The following is a 24,590-nucleotide window of genomic DNA, read 5'->3' on the forward strand; positions in this document are numbered from 1 at the left end:
CCTCGGCTCGCCCGATCGATATTCCTCTCTCTCCTTCTCCCACCGCGACAAATTTCAGCGCCGCTTTCGCTGCAACTCTTTTATCGCATCTCCTTATCGCACCCACATCTCCTCTCAAAACAGAGCATTAACACTGAAAAACTTTTCATACACTAGTGTGCGAAAGCATAAACTTTAGATCGACCACTGAATCATAGTTATTCTCTCTCGGGTATTCTCGAAAGAACCTGAAAATAAGTCTCACAACTATATCACATATTTAATTTTTATACAGTGATTTATTAATGCAAAAGAGTTACAAAAGTAAATTTGAATACAAATGATAACTATGGGTAAAGAATCTTAGATATTTGAAACATATGGATGCCGATGTATAGTAATATATTCCTTTGCCATTAATAATAACATTGTATTCGAAACGAATTAATAATTTACATATTTACACAGTGGCAGATATGCATTCGCCCCCAACCCTCTTCCTTGAATTTAACCAGAAAGATGAAAAAACGACCAATTTTTGGTTGATTAACCAACTTTTGCCGCCCTAAAACTAATTACAGTTTTCGAACTTTTCAAACCAAGTAAAATACAAAATATGCCAACTCATATATCAGGGGGAAATAAGCAGGAAAAGTGCAGACAGACGTCGCATCTCGCATATTGCTTCATAGTTTGGCTGCACTGTTTTAAAAATATGATAGTTATCTTTATTAGATAGATATTACTACGGACTTTTTATATAAGAGTATCGACCAAAGTATATTCAAATCGAATTTTGGTCAATAGGGGAGCGCAAAAAACAATTATCCCTTCTCAGAAGTCAAAAATCCACGTCAAAAGCAATAAAATCGTGCCGTCGTCGTCGCAGTGGGAACGCTCGTTACCGAGCGTTCCCACTGCGACGGCGACGGCAAGATTTTATTGCTTTTGACGTGGATTTTTGACTTCTGAGAAGGGATAATTGTTTTTTGCGCTCTCCTATTGGCCAAAATTCGGTTTAGATGTGCTTGATTCGATTCTTACGCATTGTAAATCATAATATTGTTATGACGTGTCTTAATATGAACCCTACATAACCGAGCATTTTCACGTGGATTTTAAACAGGGACCCCTTGAATTTGGCCATAAAAATGCATGTCATTTAATGAAATACTATGAATCTTAATGAAATGAAAATGTTAAAAAAACGACCACTGACTGACTAACTATTACCCCCCTCACCCCTCCCCCCAGGAAAATGTAAATTTAATATAATTTAATTATTATTGTTGTAAATTAATCAGTCTGAGAATCGAAGATATCCAATTTTATTTTTATTATTTGCTTAATTTTTTAAAATAAAAAATATTTCTGCCACTAGGGATTTCATTCTTTGTCTGAATTGTTATGTATTTTTTCTGCATATGGCAGCCATAAAAACCGAGGTGAGATAGGTACATTATATATGCAATCCTCAGGGCCCTAAAGTTCAACTAAGCAAAATTTTAAACATATGCTATTCATTCTCTGTGGACTGAGATATATATACATTAGTTGTATATATGTATATTATGTTGAATTATAATCATAATGCAATGAGGAAACCAGTCAAGTAATAATGATTTGCAATAAATAAATGTTCAATTTTAATAATAAAAAAACAGAAAATCTTTTTAGGTTAGAATATTAAAATCTCATCTCTTTGCCTACTAAATCAAAGCATAATTGAATGATTTTGGTGTGACGTAAAAGTTTGTTGTTGGATGTCTTTTTGTACGAGTTACTTTTGTGAAAGCGAATTTATGCTCTACATAGACAGTTCCACACAATCAATAATATAATATGATGCGCATCGAGAAATATAACATTTTTTTTCAAAGCTTCCCGTTTTAATAAAAAAAATGCAGATTCATTTATAAAAAAATTATGCGGAAAAATATTAATTTAATGCGTATAAGTATTCAATAGAAATTGTGTGAAATTTGGAATTCAACTTTTTTTTAGTATGAGTTTGTGATTGTAGCTCTATAATATCGCACTTATAAATTAGATTATCTTAAGAACTTATACTTGAAAAAAAAGCGAAAGATGTCTGACAAAGTAAAATTAAATTCACGCATAATTATATAACTTTTAGTTTATATATAGTCTCAGTTTGTCCTTCTGTTTATATGTATGTGTTATTAAAGACTCAGTGATGTGATTTGTTTACAGAACGTCTGCTGCGAATTTCTAGGTCACCACGACATTTTATTAAAATAAAATTACATACTCAAGGACCCAGATAAGTACTGAAATTACAACAATATAGTATAGCTTTAATAACAAACTTTCCAAACAGACACAATGTTCATTATTTAATGGATACATACATATTTCTCAATTCAAAAGACAATGTCAGTAGCAGCACGTTTATTTTACTTTATTGTCAAGATTAAAACGGATAAGAAGCTACCATTTACTCAATTGAATTTTTAAATTTTCTGTACCTAATTTAATTATCACAGCTATCATAGTTAAAAGTGAAGGCTCGAGTACATATTTATTTATTTATTGTAAATCTTCGGTAAAAAAAATACGACAGGCGATAGTCCAATGCGTTACAACCGGCTTAGCACAATCAACGACTACTAAGTGAATATTGGCACACAAGACTGAAATCACAGTCTATAAATCCGTGACATATATTTTATTATTTATAAACAATTATTACAGTTTACAATCAAGATAAGCATTATTTTATACGTGCATCACGATATTCATCTGTGATATTAGGAAAATCTAAGAAAACATCATCTGTAGTGATCGATTGAAAATATAATTATATGATAATCACTGGTTCCAATCTCCTAGATACGATAGCAACTGAAAAACACTAGGGTTCATATGGTTCATATTCGAACTTATGTCTTTAAGGTTTTATTCACCGACTTTTACTGGTCAAGTGGTGATTGAAGCAGCGATCTTTAGTTTCCTGAAAGCATTCGGACAACTTATTTTGCACTTCGCAACCAAATAAACTTTCGTTAAATATAATATCAGCATTTTAAACACGTGTTCAGTGCTTTCCAAGAACATGTGATTCTTTCAGTGTCACAAAAGTTATAATACGACAGCTTAGAAGAGCATAACGAATCTTTCAATCTAAATATACCTTTGATAGTATATCAAATTGTAACCTATGGTTACAATTATGTAAGTATTCAATGATCGGAATTTAATTTAGTATAGAAAATTTTGATTCAAAGATAGTGTATAATTCCTATATTATTACAGTGACTATCTTATTGTATCTGAAGAGGTGTTAATCATAGATTAATTTACCTTTAAATATTTTATCTAGTTCGATTATATTCACCGACGAAAGCGTAAATTGTGAAACGTAGTCGGATGCTTCTACTTTACTCTCAATCTGACGCAGCGTTATCGATTACGGCGGGGCTTCTGCGATATTTTCAAGCGAGGAACTGAAAAGATCGGGTTTCAGGCGTGTACCTTATTTACGATATCTACAACGTATGGATATATAACAACTGCTTCGATACCTACATAATACAAACTATTAGAAATATGTTGATCAAAACGAATCTAATGAAATGCGCATATAACTAAAACCAAACTTAAACAAGTTTCATATTGATTATACAGGACGTTCAAAAAACGCTTTACTATTTAAACTACTATATTTGTATTTATGTTTAATGTGTACGTATACGATACATGTTTATCAAGCTATCAATTTACGCAGACTTAACATCAATTCCCGGAACTCGAGACTGATTATTTTACGTTTAAATCATGAAAAATCGATGTTAAAAATGAACTTATATTATCTGTAGAAAAACATAGATAGAAAAATATTTTATTAAATACTTATTTAATGGATATGCATAACACAAATTTTGAAACGAAATTATTATATCGATTTGATATTTGTCTTCTCGTCAAAGTACAAATTAGTTTTCTACATATTTTTGTAAAATTGTACCGTTCGTTTTATCATTTTTCGAGTCTCATTTAAAGCCATATTAAAGCTCTGTTTCAAACATAGTTTTTCATTTGGAATTTCTGTATTCGCAATACTTTCAAAGTCGCTTTCCTGAATATATTGTTCATCTTCATTGTCCGCTTCATCAGAATCTTCATGTGTTTGACATTCATCCTTTTCCCGGTATAAAACGTTTATAACGGCTAGATGAATTGCATGACTTAGGCAAAGATGATTATCGGCAAAACTTTCTCGTCCAATTTTTTTCATCACACTCAATTGTTATTGTCACAATGTCTGCTTTAAAAATATTTTCGAATTCTTCCAAACGGTTCTTCAATCACAGTATCACATCTTCCTGGTATAAAGACTAAATTAAAAATATATTTTTCACTATAAACCACGTTGTAATGCATTGGGTTTACGCCTGTCAGGTTACAACGAAAGATTTAATAATAAAATACGGCCCTGGAAAAACAATGATTCCGGGCCTCATTACAAAAATGGCGTTTTATATGTTTTTTAACATCATAATATAATTTCTTGAATAAATAATAATAAATACGAGTCAACCCTTTCTATGCTACAAATAAAGTTAGTTAATAAAATAAGTCACCGTTGCAACATATTTTATGCGAAATATTTTAATTAGACATTAAAAATATCTACTCATAATATTAACTTGTTAATTAGTCGTGTTGCTCTGCTGCTCAGTGTTGCCATATAATGAATTTTCAGTCCATGTCAAAAGCAATAAGATCGTGCCATTGCGGTGAAAACACTCGATTATCAAGCGTTTATATTAAGACTTTTTATAACAATATTATGAGTGAGAATCAAATAAAGCACATCTAAACCATATTTTGCCCAATAGGGGAGCGCAAAAAACAATTATCCCTTCTCAGAAGTCAAAAATCCACGTCAAAAGCAATAAAATCGTGCCGTCGTCGTCGCAGTGGGAACGCTCGTTACCGAGCGTTCCCACTGCGACGGCGCCGACACAATTTTATTGCTTTTGACGTGAATTTTTGCCTTCTGAGAAGGGATAATTGTTTTTGCGCTCTCCTATTGACCAAAATTTAGTTTGAAAATACTTTGATCAGCCCTCTTATATTAGAAGTGCATATATCGGTAAGAATAGCTTTCATATTTTTAAAACATAGTGTAATATCGAAATGCAGACAAATTTTGGTGCAATATCTGAAATGCGATGTCTGTCTGTACTATTCTTCCGCATATTTTCCCTGAGAGACGAGTTGGCTTAGTTTGTATTTTGGACTTAATAAAAGTTTTAAACTTTCATTAGGTTAGGTTTGGGTTTGAACAACAAATGAACGTTTCGCAACTGTCAAATTGACATTTTAGAGCAGCATTTTAGCGCCCATCAGTTAAATTATATTTTCGCTAGTAGGAATATACATATATCTATTAGTAAAAATGTATTTGGACTTGACTAGTGAAAATATAACTTTACCAAAAAATATACATTTATTGTAACATTTGTACAACTGATGTAAATAAATAACGATAAATATGTAAATATTTATATTACTACATATAGAAAGTTGAAATCATATAATTTTACTAGCACCTGCCAGATAATTTATATTTTTCCTTGTAAAAATATATATCTAATAATGAAAATGTATTCCGATTTGATTTTATTGAAATGACATATTTTAAAAAATATTTATGGGAATAACCACATGAAACTGAATGTATTATTTATTTGTATCAGAATATATTGCTCAAAACTGAACCTTATAAAAGCAAATATGCGTTATAATAGTTTCATATACATATATTATACACAACAACTAATTGACCGAGAGAAACAGCGGAAAGCCAGGATAGCAAAACGTCGCAATTTACGATTCTGTTGCGGATGCAGCTTCATATAGCTATTTCAGGCTTCAATCGATAAAGTAAAATGACCAATATCCGTTAGGAGATGACATTCTTTAGTTCCCAATAGGTTTTGTGTTTATTTAGTAAGCAAAAACTAATACTATTTTTCATAAGCGAGAAATATAAATATTAGGAAATTATGCAGCCAAAACCGATTCAAAATTATATTTAGGTCTTCACGAAATGCTGCGAACGTTAAGAACGGAACAGACGGCTCGTGCTGTTATTATACAAGCTCAAAATATTTGTTAAAATGCACTTTCTTAAGAAACAAATACATAAAAGTCGGAATACTCTATCCTTACTATTGTTCAGTTTATCTTAAAAATATGTGTCATGTTTGTGTTTAATGTTTCAAGGCGTTTAGTTATCTGGTCAGTATATAAATAAACTTTTACGCAGTATTTATATTACTTGGTCGTTTTACACCGGTCAGTATTAAAGCTGTCATTATAAATAATGAATGGTCAGTCAGTGGCGTAGCCCCCCCCCCCCCCATTACATTTTTGCAGGGTCATAAAATCAGCATTTCTTAAAATTATAAATTGGTTATTATTAAGCTCTTGTTATTCGTGGATTTATATATGTTTTAGTGCATTCAGGGTTAAGAACCACACTAGACGATCCCATCGCGAATATGCCGCCCACAAAAAAGTGCCGCCCGGGGCGGTCCGCCCCCTCCGCCCCTCCATAGCTACGCAACTGGGTCAGTATTTATAAAGAATAGCAAGTATTAATATTATATGATTTGTATTTTAACCTCAGTCACTTTTATTTGACATATGCGAAACGTCCATTTTCTGTTCAAACCCAAACATTACCTTACCGAATATAAAAGCGGTATAATGGTTAATTTGTTTAGGTTAGGTTTGTACTGATCAAATATTGAATTTATACGGACCAATAAAGCAATGTATACTGACAAAAAAATCTATTTATACTGACCATAACAGTAAAATAATAATGACATTTTCTTAATAAAATACTATTTAAATACAGCAACAAATTAAATTATCAAAATTTAAATAAGTTTTGAGTCAATAAAAATCAGAATTTTATTAACAGCCTTGTCATAATTATATTATTTAAGGTCATAATAAATATCATATGTTTAGAATACAAATAGCATATGGTCAGAATAAATATATTGGATGATCAGAATTAAAAAAAATGAATGGTCATAAATGTATTACTCAGGGTTAGAATAAATATCAAATGGTTAGAATTAAAATGTATGATGATCAGAATTCAAATATAGGATGATAATGTGATTTAAAAAAAAATGTTATACCATTTATAATTATAATTATAAATGGACTATCAATTATTAGTTTTAGAAATATCTTATGAAATATTTCACTCACACCAAAACTGTTGGACAAGCGAGCGAGTGTTGGTCAGAATTTTTAACACCCCACGGATAACTCTCAATCGACAATAACGAATCTTTATGTAGGACGCGAAGGTATTTAGAGCGACGAACGAAGCTGGAATAACGGCAGAGCGGCGACGGAGAGCATGCATATGACAATGTAGCGAACCAAATTTGCCCAAAACACCTTGAAGCATGTATTTTTATGCTGACCATCTACCAAGTTTGAAGTTATAATATTTTCTTTAGTTTATATTTTGGACTTGATCTAATGAATGTTCTAAAATTATAATTATTTTTCGTACTTTCATTATGTTAGGTTTGAGTTAGAACAGCAAATGAACGTTTCGCAACTGTCAAATTGAGTTTCATAGACATTTTAAAGCAGCATACTTGCGCCTATCAGTTAAAATAAATTTTGGCTAGTAGAAATAAATATCTACTGGTGAAAATGCGTTAGGACTTGATTAGTGAAAATATAACTTTACTAAAAAATAAGCATTCACTGATATTTATATTATTTGTCTATTAATAAATAATAAGTATGAAAATGTACATATATTACTAAATATGGAAAAGTTGAAATCATATAAGGATGGAATAGCGTAGTCCATAACGTCTGAGGTTGCGGGTTTGAGCCCCGGCAGCAGCACTTATTTATTAAAAATGTGCCATTATTAAAAAACCGGCCCCAACTGCAGTGACATCTATTGGTTATAAATTATATTACACATAATTTATAATTATTAAGATAGATGTCACCAATTCCGTTTATACTTACTTGTAGGTATTCAATATATCTTATAGACTTACCCAATTGGTACAGATTTACCCCGTTGTAACGCAAAGGGCTTACACCTGTCTGGTTAAAAATCAATATAATTTTACTAGCACCTACCAGATAAATTATATTTTGCACTAAAAAAATACATATCTACCAGTGAAATTGTAGTCTATGATTCCACTAAAATGACATATTTTAAAAAATATTTTCAGGATAGATTTGGAACTATTTTTTTATATTTTCTTTGAGGGAATAACCCAAGAATTTCTGGTTTAGTATCAGAGATGTCATTTCAGCTTTTTCTAGGGTGGAGGCAAAAGTTGTCGATTTCATTAAATGATATGCATTTTTTTTTTTTGCTAAATTCATTGGGAAACATGCCTGGAACATAGGGAATAATCAACAGCGGGATAGGATGTTTTTTAATGTCAATAAAAATCTGTATTTTCAGAATAGACTATGTATTAAAAACGATTCATATAGTACATGCATATAAAATTTGTACGATTTAATAGAAAATGTAAACTAGCCAATTATCATAAAATATAATACACAATATAACGAAATACATAGAATTTGCATACAAACAATCTTATGTACATTTTTTTTTAATAAAAAAGCATCTCGCCCATCCGCAAAAGCCTCTAGACGCAAGCCGACAATAAATACACATATAGCACGATTACAATTACAATGGCGAATAATTTCAATCACTTTTCTAATTCAGTCGTAAATATTCGTTGTATACCTAAACGAAGACGGAGAAGGCAACTCCGATCGTTTCGTTTCGGAAGCTCTCGCAGTAATAGAAGACACTTTGGAAAAGCAGGAAGATGCACTATAAATGCATTCATAAGGCACCTCTTTGACCGCATAAACTTTCATATCGCTAACAGTAAGATAAATCGTTTCGTAAGCGTCGATAACTCGCATAAATCTATGAATGTCGACCTTGGACGAGGATTCTTCTCTCATATCTCACGATGCGGACGTGCAGTTACATCCGAAAACAACTTTAATTTTATGGCACAAACCTAAACCTGAATTTTGATTCTCACACTGCATCCGACGCTCAGTCTTATGTCGTATCGCACGCGCATTTTACAAAATTTGTATAACTATAGTGCGTTAAGTACAAAAATAATGATAAAAAAACTATCGTCTCTCCTGAGCGACTAGTTACTGTGTAAATCTGTATAAAAACACTAATTTAAGGCACGCCGGTCAGAGCGCAGACGGACGTCAGTTTCTCTGGCCGTGAGAAGTCCACATGTGTTCTTTGAACGTGTCCCTCATGGTGAAGGAGCGCGGACACAGATAACAGCAAAGTCGATTAGTGAGGTCGGAATGCATGAGCCGCACGTGATACTTGAGCGCCGACTGATTGGAGTACTTGGTGCCGCAGTGCGGACAGTCGCCGCAGATGGCCGCATGGTTTGTCTGTCCAAAAGGGGCGGAGGGACCGGCCTGATCTACCCTCGCCCCCTGGACTCTCACCGAAGCCGAATTGCGGCACCCGCCTTCCTCCCGTTCCGATATGAGCACTTCGGGTTCCAACTGCGTCGGGTCAGGCCTCGGTGACAGCTTTTCTATTTTTACGACGCACTCTTCGACAACGGGCAACTCGCGAGAAACGCCTGATGTTAATTGAGCGGCGAGCTTTGACGAAGCTGGCGGTGTGGCTATTGAACCGTTGTCGCTTTTCAGTATTTGAGCACCTGAATAGAAATAGTGAAATGTTAAATACGAGCTAAAACAAAGATAGATAGAACACATTTACCCGATATTAGAGATCTGGCAAGCATGCTGTTTTCGTAAGATATCGCAGGCGGGTTCGGCGGCTCTTCAGGTGAGTCATTATTTTCAGTCTCTTCTTCTTCCGACAGCTCTTCGGGTTCGTGCTTAATCTGAAAGCCAATACTCGAAATAACTTATCTTCTGGCAAGATAATCGATTAGGCAGAAATAGATACCTCGACACCTTCGGTCTCTACAATAGAAGGGTCGATATCAATTTCGACTATATCAGGAGGTTTCGCATCGCTGTCCGAAAAAGTTGGAGAGCTATCTGATCTCTCGACTGGAATATCGGTTTTGACAGTTTTTTTCTTACGGTTTTCCGATTCGAAAGAGTCGGCCTTTTCGACAGCGCTGTTTCTTCTGCGTTTACTTGGCGTAGTTTTGACCACGACAGGATCCTTAGAAGGAGCGTTGTTAGCGTTTTTTCTTACGGGAGTAGTTTTTTTCACGTGCGGTGACGTTGTCGAAGGCGGCTTTTGTGTAAATCTGTCAAGCTAAAAGAAAATATTTTGTAAATATGTTTTTAGTTAACTCGTATCCTTTAATACCTAAACATATACAATGTTTTATGTTGAATTATTTTCATCTGCTAGTTTTGGATGCTCATAAAATTTAAAAAAATCTAACGAAGCAATCATTGCACGAGTAAATTACTGTCAAATTGAGTGGCTTATTCATTGTCGTGACAAAAACAATTCAAATACCATTGTTATGGGAACTCAAAAAAAGTGTTTTTGGAATTTTTTATTCAAAAAGGACAAAATGTTTGAGGAAAAACACCTTATATTAACCGATTTAACTTTAATTGGCTTTTTTCTATAAGTATTTTTTTAAATTTGAGTGTTCTGGAACAATCTATTGTCAATAGCAGAATAAAAGATCAAGAAATTTGGAGTAGATTTTGAAAATAGATATATACTTGAGAGAGTGCACCAGCGGCCAGTCCTTTGATCTGCAGCAGCTCTGCAGTCTGCACAAAGGATGCCAACTCGTCCTCTTCGATGTCAACTTCTCCGCGGTACATATAGGACAACAGATTGACCACATCCTGCGCCTGTACATCCTTCAGAATGATGATAGGGTGGTGGCATGGGTTCTCCTGTATCAAAATCAAATTGTAGAACATGATGCAGATAGACTCCAATCCGAATATTCGAATACCGAATATATTTGTTGCAGTATCAGTTATTTATGACAGCTATGGCTTGACAAACAGTACCGAAATTCTAGAAATTCCTCATATTTCACAAGTTGTGAACTTTCTAAATAGCTAATCGATACAAATAATGTTCAATTTCAAGTTTTTTTATTTATTTATAAAATAAAATTCGCATTTATTGTAAGCCTTTTATAAAATATATGCGCATTAAAATAAATAATCTGTGCATTAGTGTTGGTGTGATTTACACATAGGGATTGAAATACCGACAATATAGTAAATGAATGAAAATGATTAAATAATGGGGGGAAAAATATTTTAATATACAGGCGTATTGTTGATTTTTATTAGTACTTGTAGACCACTATTTAAAGGATCAGCGTATAAAGTATTTTTAGAAGAACCTGAATGTAAGGAAATTTATTTAAAACTTATTGTTTAAAACACGAAATATGCATAAACAGAGAGACGGATAATTGACTATAAATGTCAGCAACTTAAGTCAAAATTTTACCTGCTTGTTAATTATAGTTACATCTTCATTTAATATCTTCAAAAAAAAATGTTTCGACAGTTGCAGTCAAAAGGTTAACATAACGAATCGTAGATGCGGCACCCATTGCTGACAATAAAGCCCACATCGACAGAAACTAAATGAGTCGTTTTGGCAGCGGGAATAATTAAAATGAAACTTCGTTGATTTTTTGATCTATTATTTTTAAAATTAAAATAAATAGTCTTGATACTTTTTGTTAGCATAAAAATATGCATGTATGAACCTGTATCTATTATTGAAAATTTATTTTTCAATTCTTCATAACTTTATGAATGTATTCTAATATTTCATTGTTAATTATTGAATATTCGAATAGCAAGGGTTCTAAAATTGAACCTGAGAGACTCCAGCAGATCAGGGCCTGGAAGTTGAAAAATAATTTTTAATTTAAATTTGGTAAGATTCTATTAATTTAACTAAAGCTATGGAAATTTTAATTTAGTTGGTTTATACATAATGCCTGCAGGCCAAACGCTTTAGCAATATCCTAAAACACTGCTCCTGTAGTAATTTTTCTGTCAAATGAGAACATCTGAAGCCAAATTGCTCATTGGGACTAAATTTTGAATTATTTTTTGTAGATTTTGCTCAAGATGGGCAGTAAACTTATAGGTCGATAACTCGAAGGAAGCGTAGGGTCTGTAACCGGTTTTCGAATAGCTATTGCGTCACAAAATATAGACGAGCAAGTGACGAATTTATAATATTTAGAAAGTAATCGCAATCGGTGTAAGTATTGTAAGGGCTCTGTTGCAAATAGACATTTCCGGGAGCTTTGTGATTAGAAAGTTGTTGAATTATATTAGCTAGTTTGCGAGTCGTTACAGGGCTAATTGTTTCTGAGTTTTGCAAGGTAATCTTTTTCAATTTTATTTTGAACTTTTTTAGTATCAACTGTACATTGATTTTGTTCTCTCTGCAATAGATTAAGCTTTTTCTTTAACGGTGAAAACAATATTTTGAGATGAAATCATGTTTTTTTTATTTTTGAGGCTTCAGTGTAAATTTTTTTAACATGTTCCACAATTGTCCTCTGGATTTAAATTGTGAAATTTATTTTCCTAAGATTGATAATTATGCTGAGCCACATGCGTCTTATTTGATTTTAATTATTTTGGTCAGTTTAATTTTATTTTTAATTGTGCAGCGTTCAATAAATTGTTTGATAATTTTTGAAAAAGAACTAATAACATAATAAGTAAATTTGAAAAGTAATTTATTGAATTTATTCTAGAATATTTATTATCAAGTCTCCGAGTTTTTACTTATGTGTAAATAAACGTACCTTGAAGGCGTCCCTGAAGTAGGGGCTGCAAGCCGAGAGGACCAGCTTGTGAGCGCGGATGTGTCGACCCTCGCAGGCGAGAGTCACGTCGGCCAGCTCGCCCGCCCTCTGAAGTTGGCCAAGCGCTCCCGTCAGACTGGACGGGAACTCGGTCCATTGCACCAGCAGTCGCTCCATCGCATCAACGGCGGCGGAGGCGGCGAATCAACACACCTGGGACTGTTTACAAACAAATCGCTCAAATAAAAGGCGCGGCTCCACCAGTTGCAAAGAGCGAAAGCGCGACATAAGCGGCTGGCGAAAACGACCGACAGCGAAAAGCGGAAGACGAAAAGGGGCCGAGCGAAACCTGAGGCTGAAGCGCCGCTCGCGCCCCCGACGCCGACACCGACACCATCGCGTTCCGATCGTCTGTCTACAGCCGACACAATTCCGCACGGCGAGGTTGCCGTTTTAGCGCGCATCTTAGCTCACGAAGCTAACAGTAGCGTAATTAAAATTATTTATTTATTTACCGATTACAAATATTTATCCAAAGCAAGCATAAAAAAATAATAATAAAGCACATAAAAAAATAATTAAAAAAAACCGAGGTAAACCAATAGGATTGTCACAATGGATTAAATTCATGTTTTATTCAAAATTCACATATATCAAGACCTTATTTTACTTTTTCTATTGCATTGATATAACCGAGGCTTTTTGTGGTGTAACGCGGTGGAACGGCGTTTCGGCACCATTTTTACGATATTTTTGCAATTGCTACGAATACACGTGTGTCGCGATTAACATTTTGAGGACCATTTTGTTTCTACATTTTCACAGAAATGTCAACTCATTTTTTCATTTTATTTATTTTTTAGTGTAAAAGATTAACCCCAAGTTTACAAATTAATGAAAATTACAGTAATTTATCCATTGCAGGTCCCACTAAAAATGGTCCAAAACAATAACAGACATGACGACAGAAAACAGAAATAAGCAAGACCGAACTCAAAATGATTGACCAGATTTTTTGATCATTAAATCAAAAAATGATTTATGCTTAAAAAATTAACGGTTGCACATACACAAAATAAAGCTAAGCTGCACACCTTGCAGAAATGTGGGATCACTTAGAACTGAAACGACGATAAGAATGAAAATTTCCAAAGAATAGAAACAATGAAACTGCATATTCTGAGAAAAATAAAAAGCTTTAACTGAGCCCACTTCGAAAAAAAATTCTACCACAGAAAATCTGTTGTATGTAAATTAGGAAGATTATTTAAAAATATTTAGTTTTGGTAGCATGTACGATATTATGATGTGAAAAAATTCCTGACAGAATTTTTTTTCCATTACAGTTTGGCATTGTTCTAATCACAGATTGGAATCATCAGTGATTGATGTTTTATAGAAAATTTCAGGAATCGATAGATTCAAATAATTTATTGATAAGCTTTATGCTATAAACAATATCATGCATCGCTTAATAATAACGCTGAAAAATGGAAAAGTTTTAAAACCCAATCTAGTTTTCGTTCAGTATCAGCTGTGTAAAATAATTTTGAATCTCTTGTACGTCCATTTTAAGAAGCGATGAATGATCCCACAATAAAAAATGATAAGTATACTCACGACGACTTAAGGAAAAAATAACATCTGCACCCTTTTTATTGCACGTGTTGCAGCTGCTACACATTTCACATCAAATTTTCAAAAAATTATCTTCCTATTGATTTGAAAACATTTTATTCCACGTTGAAAGAGGGAATTAAAAAAAGTTATGCATGAGAGAAAAAATGTAGAGTTTCCACTTTGACCAAAAATATTGATGTTTAGTTGACATTTAAGAAGAGTAATGGCTATTGTACATCATAAATATTATTTTACTTAGTTTTAATCGCTGTGCACGTGTTTATTCAACATCGGTTGAAAATCGCAAGTAACCGTTTATCAGTTATTCAGGATTATCGATGACACTTATAAACAGTTAATTGCGATTTTTAAACTACCTTCACACATATCAAAATTTGGTTATGATAACAAAATATGACAAATATATATTATTTTGCAGGAAATCTTTTATATATCGAACTTGAGGTATGTTTGGAGCTCGCGTCTTCTATCTTCGTCTTCAGATGAGTCTGGCTATGTGCATGAACGGTAACATATAACGGTACCAAGAGAAATATTATCACAGAATTTTTTCACGTCTATTCCTTTAGCTCAATCTCTATTACAAAACGATTTATTACTTAGCGGAGTTGATCTAGGAGACAAAATGACTCGTGAATATTTTTGCTCACATAAGGCGGTAGCCATTCAGAATATTTATGGAGCTCATTGATATTATGGCTTTTAATACCTATAAGATATGCATCCGTAAATATTCCGAGTGGCTAATTAATGACCAATGCCGGCAAAGGTATTTCATATGCCTTCTATCGGCTAGATTTGGTAAGCAAAAACTGTAATTGAACGACAGGAGAACGTTTATTTGCATAAACCGCAAAAGTCAGCGATATAATTATTCGTGAAGACTTCTACCCCTAAAAGTCTTTCTAAATCGTCTTCGTCTAGTAATACTCGTAATATTGGATGAAGACGTTTGTATAATTTTTGTTTTGGTAATAAAATTACGCGTGTATCGTGGTTTGTTTGCCACAAGGCTGTGTACTAAATACACACAGTAATAAAATGGCCGGATTGCTAGATCTTTAGAATTTTTTAAATTTATTATTTTTGTTTTATATGTTTATAGATGTACGTTTTAGTTTAAGCAATTTTGGTTTAAGTTTTTTATAGATATGTATTTTATCATTTATCTTTTTAAATATTATTTGCAAAGAAAAAATGTAAAAGAATATATTGTTTTATTGTGAACGATTGGAAATGTGTTTGTGTGCGTGCGTAAACAATGACAAAAAGGCATAGCAAGGTCTCGTTCTACGCTGGATTAAAAATAATTCGGTCTCTCGACAGTTAAAATGATAAAATAAATTAAAGGTACTATATTTTAGTAAAATATTTTTAACTAATAATTTGAAATATTGTTTAAAAGGCAGTACTCAACTAATTTTTATTTATTTAAATATTTTAAATTTAGCACAGAGATTAAATGCTACGTGTTTGTGGCTAACGTCGCGGAGCTAACGTGTGCGCTAAACGTCAAACGTCAAACTAGAAAGGCGGAAGACTAAAGAGACCGAGAATGCCGGGCCGATGTCGAGTATGCCTATCGGAGTCTCCCGGCTCTCCTCTCTTTGAGGATGGGAGGGCGGAGCGCCTGGCTCGCTGCACCGGGCTGACTGTACGTTTATTTGCTTTTTATATATGCATATTATTATTCAAACCTAAATACAATGAAAATAGAGAAAAAATGACTCATGAATGCAGATACTATATGAAAAGGGAGTTTTTTTCCAAATTTCCGCTATGTATTATATTTTCGGTTAAGATGACCAAGAGAAAGAATAAACGAGTACAAATTTTACGAAAAAGACGTCAAATCACTTTAAATCATTAGTACATAAATCAAATCACATCAACGTTTATTTTTGCAATTAGGAGTCACTCTTTATATATTTAATTGTTCATGCCAATTCACATAATGGACTTAAATTTGGAATTATTTCAGGTGAAGCGAGACGATGCTTTGCCAGCCATTATCTGCGACGGTTGCTCCGCGGACTTGGAGGTCAGCTATAACTTCAGACTAATAGCCGAGAGGTAGGTGCAAAGCTACACATTCAGCGATCAAACTGAACTTCACTTGTCTATTCCTCTCCGAGTAGATCTCACGCTGTTCTGCTGCGAGAAGAGTTGACCCTGCGTAACTCTAAATGCGAGCCAATGCCAAAGCCTTCTACGGGAGTTAACGTCTTGGACGTACGCAATCTGAAAAACGAGTTTCTATCCAACGAAGTCGAGCCGCAGAACGCTCCCCTGATCGCCAGGATCTACAAGCAGCTCTCGAAGGATGGCCGCACTGACTTCACTCTCAACGACACCGTCATCATGAAGGCGCAAGCTCGGGAGTACGATCTGAGAGTCGAGGTGAGATTTCTATCTACGTCTGGCTAAACGCGAATCAAAGTCATGATTATATTGATAATAACAGCTCTCCATCAATCAACTGTTTCAGAACGATTATTATTAATAGTTGCAATATTAATTTTAGGTAAGACGAAGGATTTTAAAAATCTGCAAATAATTTTTGAAGAAATGACTGCTCAGAGTAGTTTTAAAGCTGCTATTCGTTGAATAAAAAATCACCCATAATCTATTGTATAATATATTACTGACTGAGCAAACTAGAGTGACCCCATGCTTCTTTTATTTTATTTTTGTTTCAAATAGTGATTAATATTTATTGCTTATTTGTTTATTTTATTACATTCTACTGTTGTATTTTGATGATGAATGAAATGATTGCATTGTCCTTGTATATTTTGTCGAAGTCCACTTCTTGTGATTGATATTACAAAAATCAGCGTAAATCCATATTTTTTCTAATAAAATTTAAATAATTTTCATATTGTTGCAACCAAAACGGTCCATTAAAAGCCAGATAATCATTGAGTTTGCCATCATAACTTTCATCTCTGCAATATTCAGGTAATGCAATTAATTTACTCTCATCTTTGACATCTGATTCAGCTGTTCAAAATTAGATATATTTTTTAAAATATATTTATATTCGTCTAAATCTTTGTTCAAAGCCAATAAACTGGTCAGCAGGTACAAAATTATGATTCAGATAGGTATACAAATCTAAGCAAAACAGATTATTGGTTGCTTGAAAACAACATAGAATATCTTCAAAAGTCATCTGGACATTAATTCTAATTGTGTATTTGCGATAAAGACAGATGTAGGTGTATGTTAATATGACAGTTCAGTCAGAATTTTTTTATTTATTATGAATGATATGCGAATACAAATAAATTACTTATAGCCAGTCAAATCTCCAGAATATTTAATTTTTTGTATCAAAAATTGCGAGCGCGTATGGTTAGATACATTCTCTTTCCCGCTAAGTGACGAGAGTGGATGAGAGATAAGGGTAACGTCTGAAAAAGTGAGAGTTTTTGTGTATTTAATATTTTTAAAATGTGTACACTAGTGCTCTTGTGGCATTGAGTATTTGGTTAAGAAGTACTAAAACTTGTAGAAGTTTCTTCAGCTGGCATTTTTGGTAAACATCACATTTCTAAAAAAACGATTTGAATTTAAAACTAGTCAATAAAACTTAATTCATAAAATGGGTTTAAGTCAGTGGCGTAACTCTCCCCCCCTCCCGCACATCTCAGGGTGGGGGGCGCATGGCCGAAAAGACCCTTTGTAATTTAAAAAAAAAAAAAAAAAAAAACCACCAGTTCTCGCACGGCAATAAACCATTTTTCACATGAAGATGCACACATTCAAGCTTGTTTTTCTAAAGAGCAATAGATGTAAAATAAGTGTATATACTCTATTTGCGTTAATATAGTCAGTTAGAGAGCTATCCATTTCATTATTATTCATAATTGAGGAAGAGATGGTAAGTTTGGGTTTGCTCTAAAGCAAAGATATACGTTCAATATACTTATCACTACTTTTGTTTATATCTTGAACAAATTTATAGAAATTAAAATCATTACTATATTTTTAAATATTTATTAATCAATCTGAGTAGCTATAAGTATATTGAACGTATACCTGTATCATATGCTTTAGAGCTAATAGTAAAGGCGTAAACTCAAACTTGCCATCTCTTTTTCAATTATGAATAATGATGAAAGTATAGCTGTCGAACTGACTGTGTTAACACAAACAGAGTATAGATTCAGCTTTAGAAATATCTTGTACAAAAGAACGCAATTTTCGGTGAAAAGTCTTAAAACGTTTATGTTACATTACATTGAAATTAACAACAAATGTAGCAGCTTTTATAAGTCACTGAGAAAATTTTAAAGATGTATACATTAGAATTTTTTATCTGATGTTAAATTATTAGCAAAATATGATCCTATATTGATTCAACTTCTAGCTTTACCAAATGGAAGTGTAAAATATTTAAGTCCTACCATACTAAACGAAATAATACAATGCTTAAGTAAACATTTTAAAAAATGATTTAAGTTTGGAAATTTTCAAAGCACCTTTTTTGCCATAATAGCAGATAGAATCATATTTTTCGGGTCAGAATACATTGGTCAGATTAATTATTAGTTGGTCAGAATTTATATTAAATGGTTGGAATTTAAATTGGACTGGTCAGAATTTATATTAAATAAATTTATACTAAATTTATTCGAAAAATAAAAAAATGTTTTGCCAACAAATGCATTATCAGAATGGATGGAATTTTTAGAAAATTAATTTTCGACGCTTTTTTCAGACTTCCGTAAACTCGTCAAAGAATGTAAAAAATCTAGAAACTATAGAAACTCTGTTAAGTTTGTAATCCCTAATTCTGGTATTTCGATTATTTCAGTACGACGAGGACATATCCCCGATGGAGTTGCAAACGATCCCGATGGATTCGTACGATCACGACTTGGTCCATTCGTTCATCAAGGTGCACGACTTTGAGACGTACGTGGAAAGGCGGATGCTGCGCGAGAAGAAAGAGATCAAGATCGTGAGCGGTAGAGTGACTGACACCGCCGATCGGGTTTTTGAATCTCAGCGGGACACAGAGACGATCGAAATAGTCAAAGAAGAAGACCAAGAGTTGGCTTATTTCCAGATAACCGACGGAGACGGCCACGTCCAGCACGCTATCGTGCCGCCTTATTTGCAGAACGTGGATTCCTGTGTGTACCGAGCTCTTACCCTATATCTCTATTACTATCTTTGACCGTTGCTATTCCCTTACAGACGTTGGAGAGTCACCAGGAAATTTTTACTCTATATGCGAAACCGTAGATGACGTCTCGTTAACGTCCGATGACAAATTCGCTGTCCCGTCTCGTACGGTCCGAGTGATGGAAGTCGAAAATTCGATCGTGAACACTGACCAACCGATCGTCATCGAGGGCACTATAGTGCGAAGAAAGGATGAACCGATTATCGTGAAACAGCAGTTTGTACGTGAGAAACACGTGTGTCCCATCTGCGGCATTCTCACGTACGGAATAGGAGCGCATATGCTGACACATCAAGGTGAGAAAAGCTAGCTTGTAATTTATTCTCGCATGTGTTTAATTGTGCTATAATTTCAGATAACAGGCCTTTTGTTTGCCAGGAGTGCAATAAGACGTTCGCGCAGAAGTGTTATTATGAAGCTCACATGAAAAAACATTCAGGGATCAAGGATAACATCTGCGAAATTTGCGGAGCAGCGTACTACTTTACAAAGTCCCTCATGAGGTTATGATATATTTTTAGCCGAGCTTCAAACCGACACATTGTAGCTCAGTGCGGTGATTGAATTAGTTATACGCTTTTTCAGAGGACCTCGCTCGTCAATGTCGTAACCTTATAAAGTGGGTAATTTATAAAATAACACCAATGTCCGACCTTTGGATTAAAAAATGTCATATTGATTATTTTGTCTGCATGCATCATCACTTGTGTGAGAAAGATTGACACTGCCCTCATTTTCAATTCAATCAATGTGTGCATTGTATCTAAGCTTATATTTATGAGTAACGAATATTATTTTTTATTATTCGGACTAAAGATGCTTGATAAGTAATAGAACACAGATGGCCGTTATTATGAGTTATTATCTTTCATATGCATAGTTCTCTCTTTATATCAATTTTACTAAAATATTTTATATTTTAATTATATGTTACAGTGAACATGTATGAGGACAATTTAAATAAGCAATATATAAAATAATTGTTCCATAAAACAAATAGTGCATTAAAATAAAAATTAACATTAAATAAATATTAGATTTAGCAACATTTTATTTGTACTGTGCACTAAAGCGAATAATATGTACATTAAGCCTCCAAGTACTGACCAGACCCCATGCTGGTTAACTTTGGTCGTTGGCTATACCAACGCTAATGCACAGCTTATTTATTTGAATGAACAAATTATTTTTATTTAATGCTCATAAGATTTATTTTTTAATGCTCATTTTTTATTATTGTAATGCACAAACAATTCGTTTTATGGAACGAAGAATTTATTTAAATTCACATATCTCTTATAATAATTACTTGTTAAATCACACCCAATGTGTATTACCAGTGAAGTTATATTTTTACTAACTCAGTTAAATTGTATCCAACAATTGATTTACGATTTCACTGGTCAGTATTAGTAAAACTGTATTTGATTCACAGAATTGTGACGTAATATCGATCAACAAAATACTACAATATTTAAAATAAATTTAACCAATTTTACCCTAATGAAAGTTCAAAAACTATAGTTAGTCTTATGAGGTTAATTTGTTTAGGCTATGTTTGGGTTTGACAGCAAATAGCTTTTTCTCAACTGTCAAATGCAGTCTTGCTTCAAGTCTTACATCATACATCCTCTGAAACACTCGCTCATTTTATTTAAAAAAAGAATTATGCACATCCAGAAATTCAAAACGCTTTATGGCCTGAATCCGGTGAGTCATCGACTCCTAGTCGTTTTATGACATTCTATGTTAAACTCCTTTAACGACTGGTCGGTTTTTTTTCCATCTGATGTCAACTTGTTCTCACATCAATCACTTTAATCTTTTTTTGTCAATTTTATTTTTCAAAATATTAGAATCAGAATTTTTTAATCATTAATATGTCATTCCGCATAAACAAAACTAAAAGGATTTGATCTTTATGTTCATAGAATTCGTTCCAAATATTTGCAACTTTTACATATGTATTTATTCGATTCAGATGTGAAGTGTTCGGTCGTACTCCATTTAAGCTAATTTTATTTGAAGTAGCTAAAATTTACTTCAATTGAAACAATAAATTTGTTTTTTACTCACACTTTCTGAAACTTGAATAATGAGAATTGACAAATTAAAAATAATTATATTGCCTAATAATAAATAATATCGAAAGAACAGCAAAAATTAAAAAAACGGTTCCTTTTTTATTGTTATTGTGTTCAAAATCAAAATTTTCGTGTATACTATTTTAGTTTTTAATTTTAATTTTTCTATTTTCGTGTTTTTATGTTTACATACATCAGTTGTGATATTTGATGAATTGCAACGAAATGTATTAAATACTATATATAAACATTATAAAAACTTCATATGAAAAAATAAAATGTGAAGTGAAAGACTTGGAGACTGGAAAAAAGTAGTGGAGACTGGATAGTGATTTCCAAACGAAAAGTCAAAAAATAATCAAACGACATTTTGATGAACTGATTTCTGATTATTATGAAGAGCAATTATTTACAGTTCAAGTATTTTATAAAATTATTGATACAATTCTAGTGAAAATTAATTAACTTTTTATTGGAATGCAAACACTTAAAAATATTTTAATTTTTTGGACTTAAATAAAATTGTTGAAATGTCAGATGCGGGTATTTTAAATCAGTACTTAATTCTAAAAAAAGTGTTTACGGACCAATTAAAATTTCAATTAATAATACTACAACAGCGCCTTGACTTACCAGCTTAATTCGTTCTGTGATGAAGCTTGTAACCCAAATTACTCTTATGTCAAATCAATTTTCCCCATTGAAATGGATTAATGGCATTTCAATTCATTTCAATTAAAATGGTAAATACATACTACCTAAATTAATGATAGTTTTTTTTTAAAGATTAAAAAAAGATTCAGACTAAAATTTCAAAATATACACATTTAAAAGGTAACAAAGAGTGTTGAAACACTGTTTTCTTATATAGCAATTTAAATTTTAAATACCAAATTTAATAAATTGTTTTCGCATTTAATATTTATTGTAAAATGTGTTGGCTCCGTGCGTTACAACCGAATAAACACAATCAACAACCATTAAGTAGGTAGTGAGACATCTATCAGTGACGGTGATCGGATTATTGCGCACACGAAAATTCTGAGCATAGGGGATTCTTTGATTGTCAAATAAATTTTACTTTTAATTTTTTTCTATTTTTGAATAAAAATTTGTTTAATTATAGAACATATAAGTATATCATAACAACGTAAATTACTAATATAATTGTAAAATATTTTTAAATTAAAGTCGTATTAACATCTGTCATATATGTAAAACATTATCTTATTTATACATATATGTATATATTGATCATCTATGATCAAAATTTTTGTTCTTTGAAATTTTCGCTGTGCGCAATAATCACCAACATTAATTAATTATAAACTATTATTACAGCTTACAACTATGCACAACCTAGCTCAATTTTATTTTAATTATTCATTACATTATTCGTTTCTGATATTAAGAAAATCTATAAAAACATAATCTGTAAATTTTTATTATATAATAATCACTAATTTAGATCTACCAGATAATATAGAAATTTAAAAACCTTAGGTTCCATTTGAGATTCAAATCCATGTCTTTCAGGTATTAATCATCGACTACCACTGGTATATGTAATATATGTATGACAACTAGAATCAATACCAGTTTTTTTTATTATTACTTGGGAATGTAGAAGTATCTGAAGTAGTCATTAAAACTAGACAAAAATGTGTTCAATAAAATTTTATAATTCTTTTCAGTAAAGCCAGTTTCTACCATATCGATTATGTTTTATAAACTGTGTTTTATTTGATAACCCACGATGACAGCAGTATTATTGATATTTATGTATATTATATATGTATTTTTATAAGATATTGCATTTAAAAATAGTGATTCTACAATTACTATTTATGTTTACTAGCTTTTCCATAAAAAAAACATGGTAGTATAAAGGTAATTGAGAGCTAACTAATTTATTTTAATCCGTAATAAAACTATCTCTGATTTGCAGTTACTATGTGGAAGAGTCTCATGATTTTAAATGCATTTTTTAAATGTTTGATATGATATGATTAATAAAACATGCATTTGCTTATAATTATCCATTAAATTAATTTACTTGATGGAATCATACAGTTGAAGGATATGTACGTACTATTTTGGGACGTTATCTCGAAAGTCGACTCTTATCACGAAAGCGAGGTCGTAAGCGAAAAAATGGCCATTAAAAAGCATCTCTCGATAAAGTGACATTGGGAGAAATGTTTAATTTGCGTTTTGTTATTTTTCACAGACATAAGTTGGTCCATAAAGGCGATAAGCCGTTCTGTTGCGATAAGTGCCCTATGAAATTTTATGTGGTACGTAGTCCGATACGATGAAGTATGTTCGAAGAGATTTGCTTATTTGTTTTTATTTACAGAAGTGCGATTTGGTGCGGCACTTGAAGGTTCACGCGGGATACAAACCGTTCTCGTGCACTATTTGCCTCATGACGTTCAACGCCAAACACCAGCTGAAGAACCACGTTCGGATGCACACGGGCGAGAAGCCATTTACTTGCGAGGTGAGCGTTCGAGAGTCGGATACTTTGTTTGGAGAGATTTTGAATTGCTTGTTTTCAGGTTTGCGACGTGGCGTTCACGTACAAGGTGAACCTGAACAACCATTGTGTGAAGGCGCACAATGTGGATATTAAATTCAAGTCGATCCACGCGGTAACGGCGGAGGTGCTTCGGAACCAGGCGCGTCCTTCGGATGCGGATTCCGTCTTGGATACCGAAGATCGCGAGAGGCCCACTTTGGAACGCCCCTTCGAGCAGTACTATCGACCCAAGAGAAAATAGCTCTATTGTTTTGCATCAATAAAAGTAATATTCGAAAGCTGAGATTTCATTGAAA

General features: G+C 32.9%; 2 protein-coding genes and 1 long non-coding RNA gene across 4 annotated transcripts; 2 read left to right on the forward strand and 1 right to left on the reverse strand.

Annotated features, from left to right (window-relative positions):
* Window positions 1-8,475: 8,475 nt before the first annotated feature.
* Window positions 8,476-13,258, reverse strand: LOC148226735 (uncharacterized). Of its 2 annotated transcripts, XM_088203319.1 has the most exons (6): window positions 13,180-13,258; window positions 12,831-13,049; window positions 10,750-10,929; window positions 10,004-10,324; window positions 9,812-9,938; window positions 8,476-9,749 (listed from the first exon to the last, which is right to left on the reverse strand). In XM_088203319.1, exons 2-6 carry the CDS (start codon window positions 13,005-13,007, stop codon window positions 9,274-9,276), a joined length of 1,281 nt encoding a protein of 426 aa, XP_088059445.1. In that variant the 5' UTR covers window positions 13,008-13,049; window positions 13,180-13,258; the 3' UTR covers window positions 8,476-9,273. The 2 variants fall into 2 exon arrangements, with proteins under 2 accessions (XP_088059445.1, XP_088059446.1); XM_088203320.1 differs by having other exon boundaries at window positions 12,831-13,258.
* On the forward strand, window positions 10,656-13,258 carry LOC148226736 (uncharacterized). The gene is made up of 3 exons (XR_015812197.1): window positions 10,656-12,145; window positions 12,232-12,756; window positions 12,796-13,258. It is a non-coding gene; the product is annotated as an uncharacterized LOC148226736 (long non-coding RNA).
* Window positions 13,259-15,960: 2,702 nt separating this feature from the next.
* Window positions 15,961-24,572, forward strand: LOC148226737 (uncharacterized). Its single transcript, XM_088203458.1, has 9 exons — window positions 15,961-16,125; window positions 16,453-16,544; window positions 16,610-16,871; window positions 19,294-19,615; window positions 19,680-19,964; window positions 20,024-20,171; window positions 23,983-24,049; window positions 24,112-24,255; window positions 24,314-24,572. The coding sequence occupies exons 1-9, from the start codon at window positions 16,027-16,029 to the stop codon at window positions 24,533-24,535; spliced, it is 1,641 nt and encodes a 546-aa protein (XP_088059584.1). The 5' UTR covers window positions 15,961-16,026; the 3' UTR covers window positions 24,536-24,572.
* Window positions 24,573-24,590: the final 18 nt, after the last annotated feature.

This window comes from Plectrocnemia conspersa, unplaced genomic scaffold (genome assembly GCF_051122295.1).
Source record: "Plectrocnemia conspersa isolate PC_06_02 unplaced genomic scaffold, ASM5112229v1 ptg000014l, whole genome shotgun sequence".
In the NCBI taxonomy this organism is placed as follows: Eukaryota; Metazoa; Arthropoda; class Insecta; order Trichoptera; family Polycentropodidae; genus Plectrocnemia; species Plectrocnemia conspersa.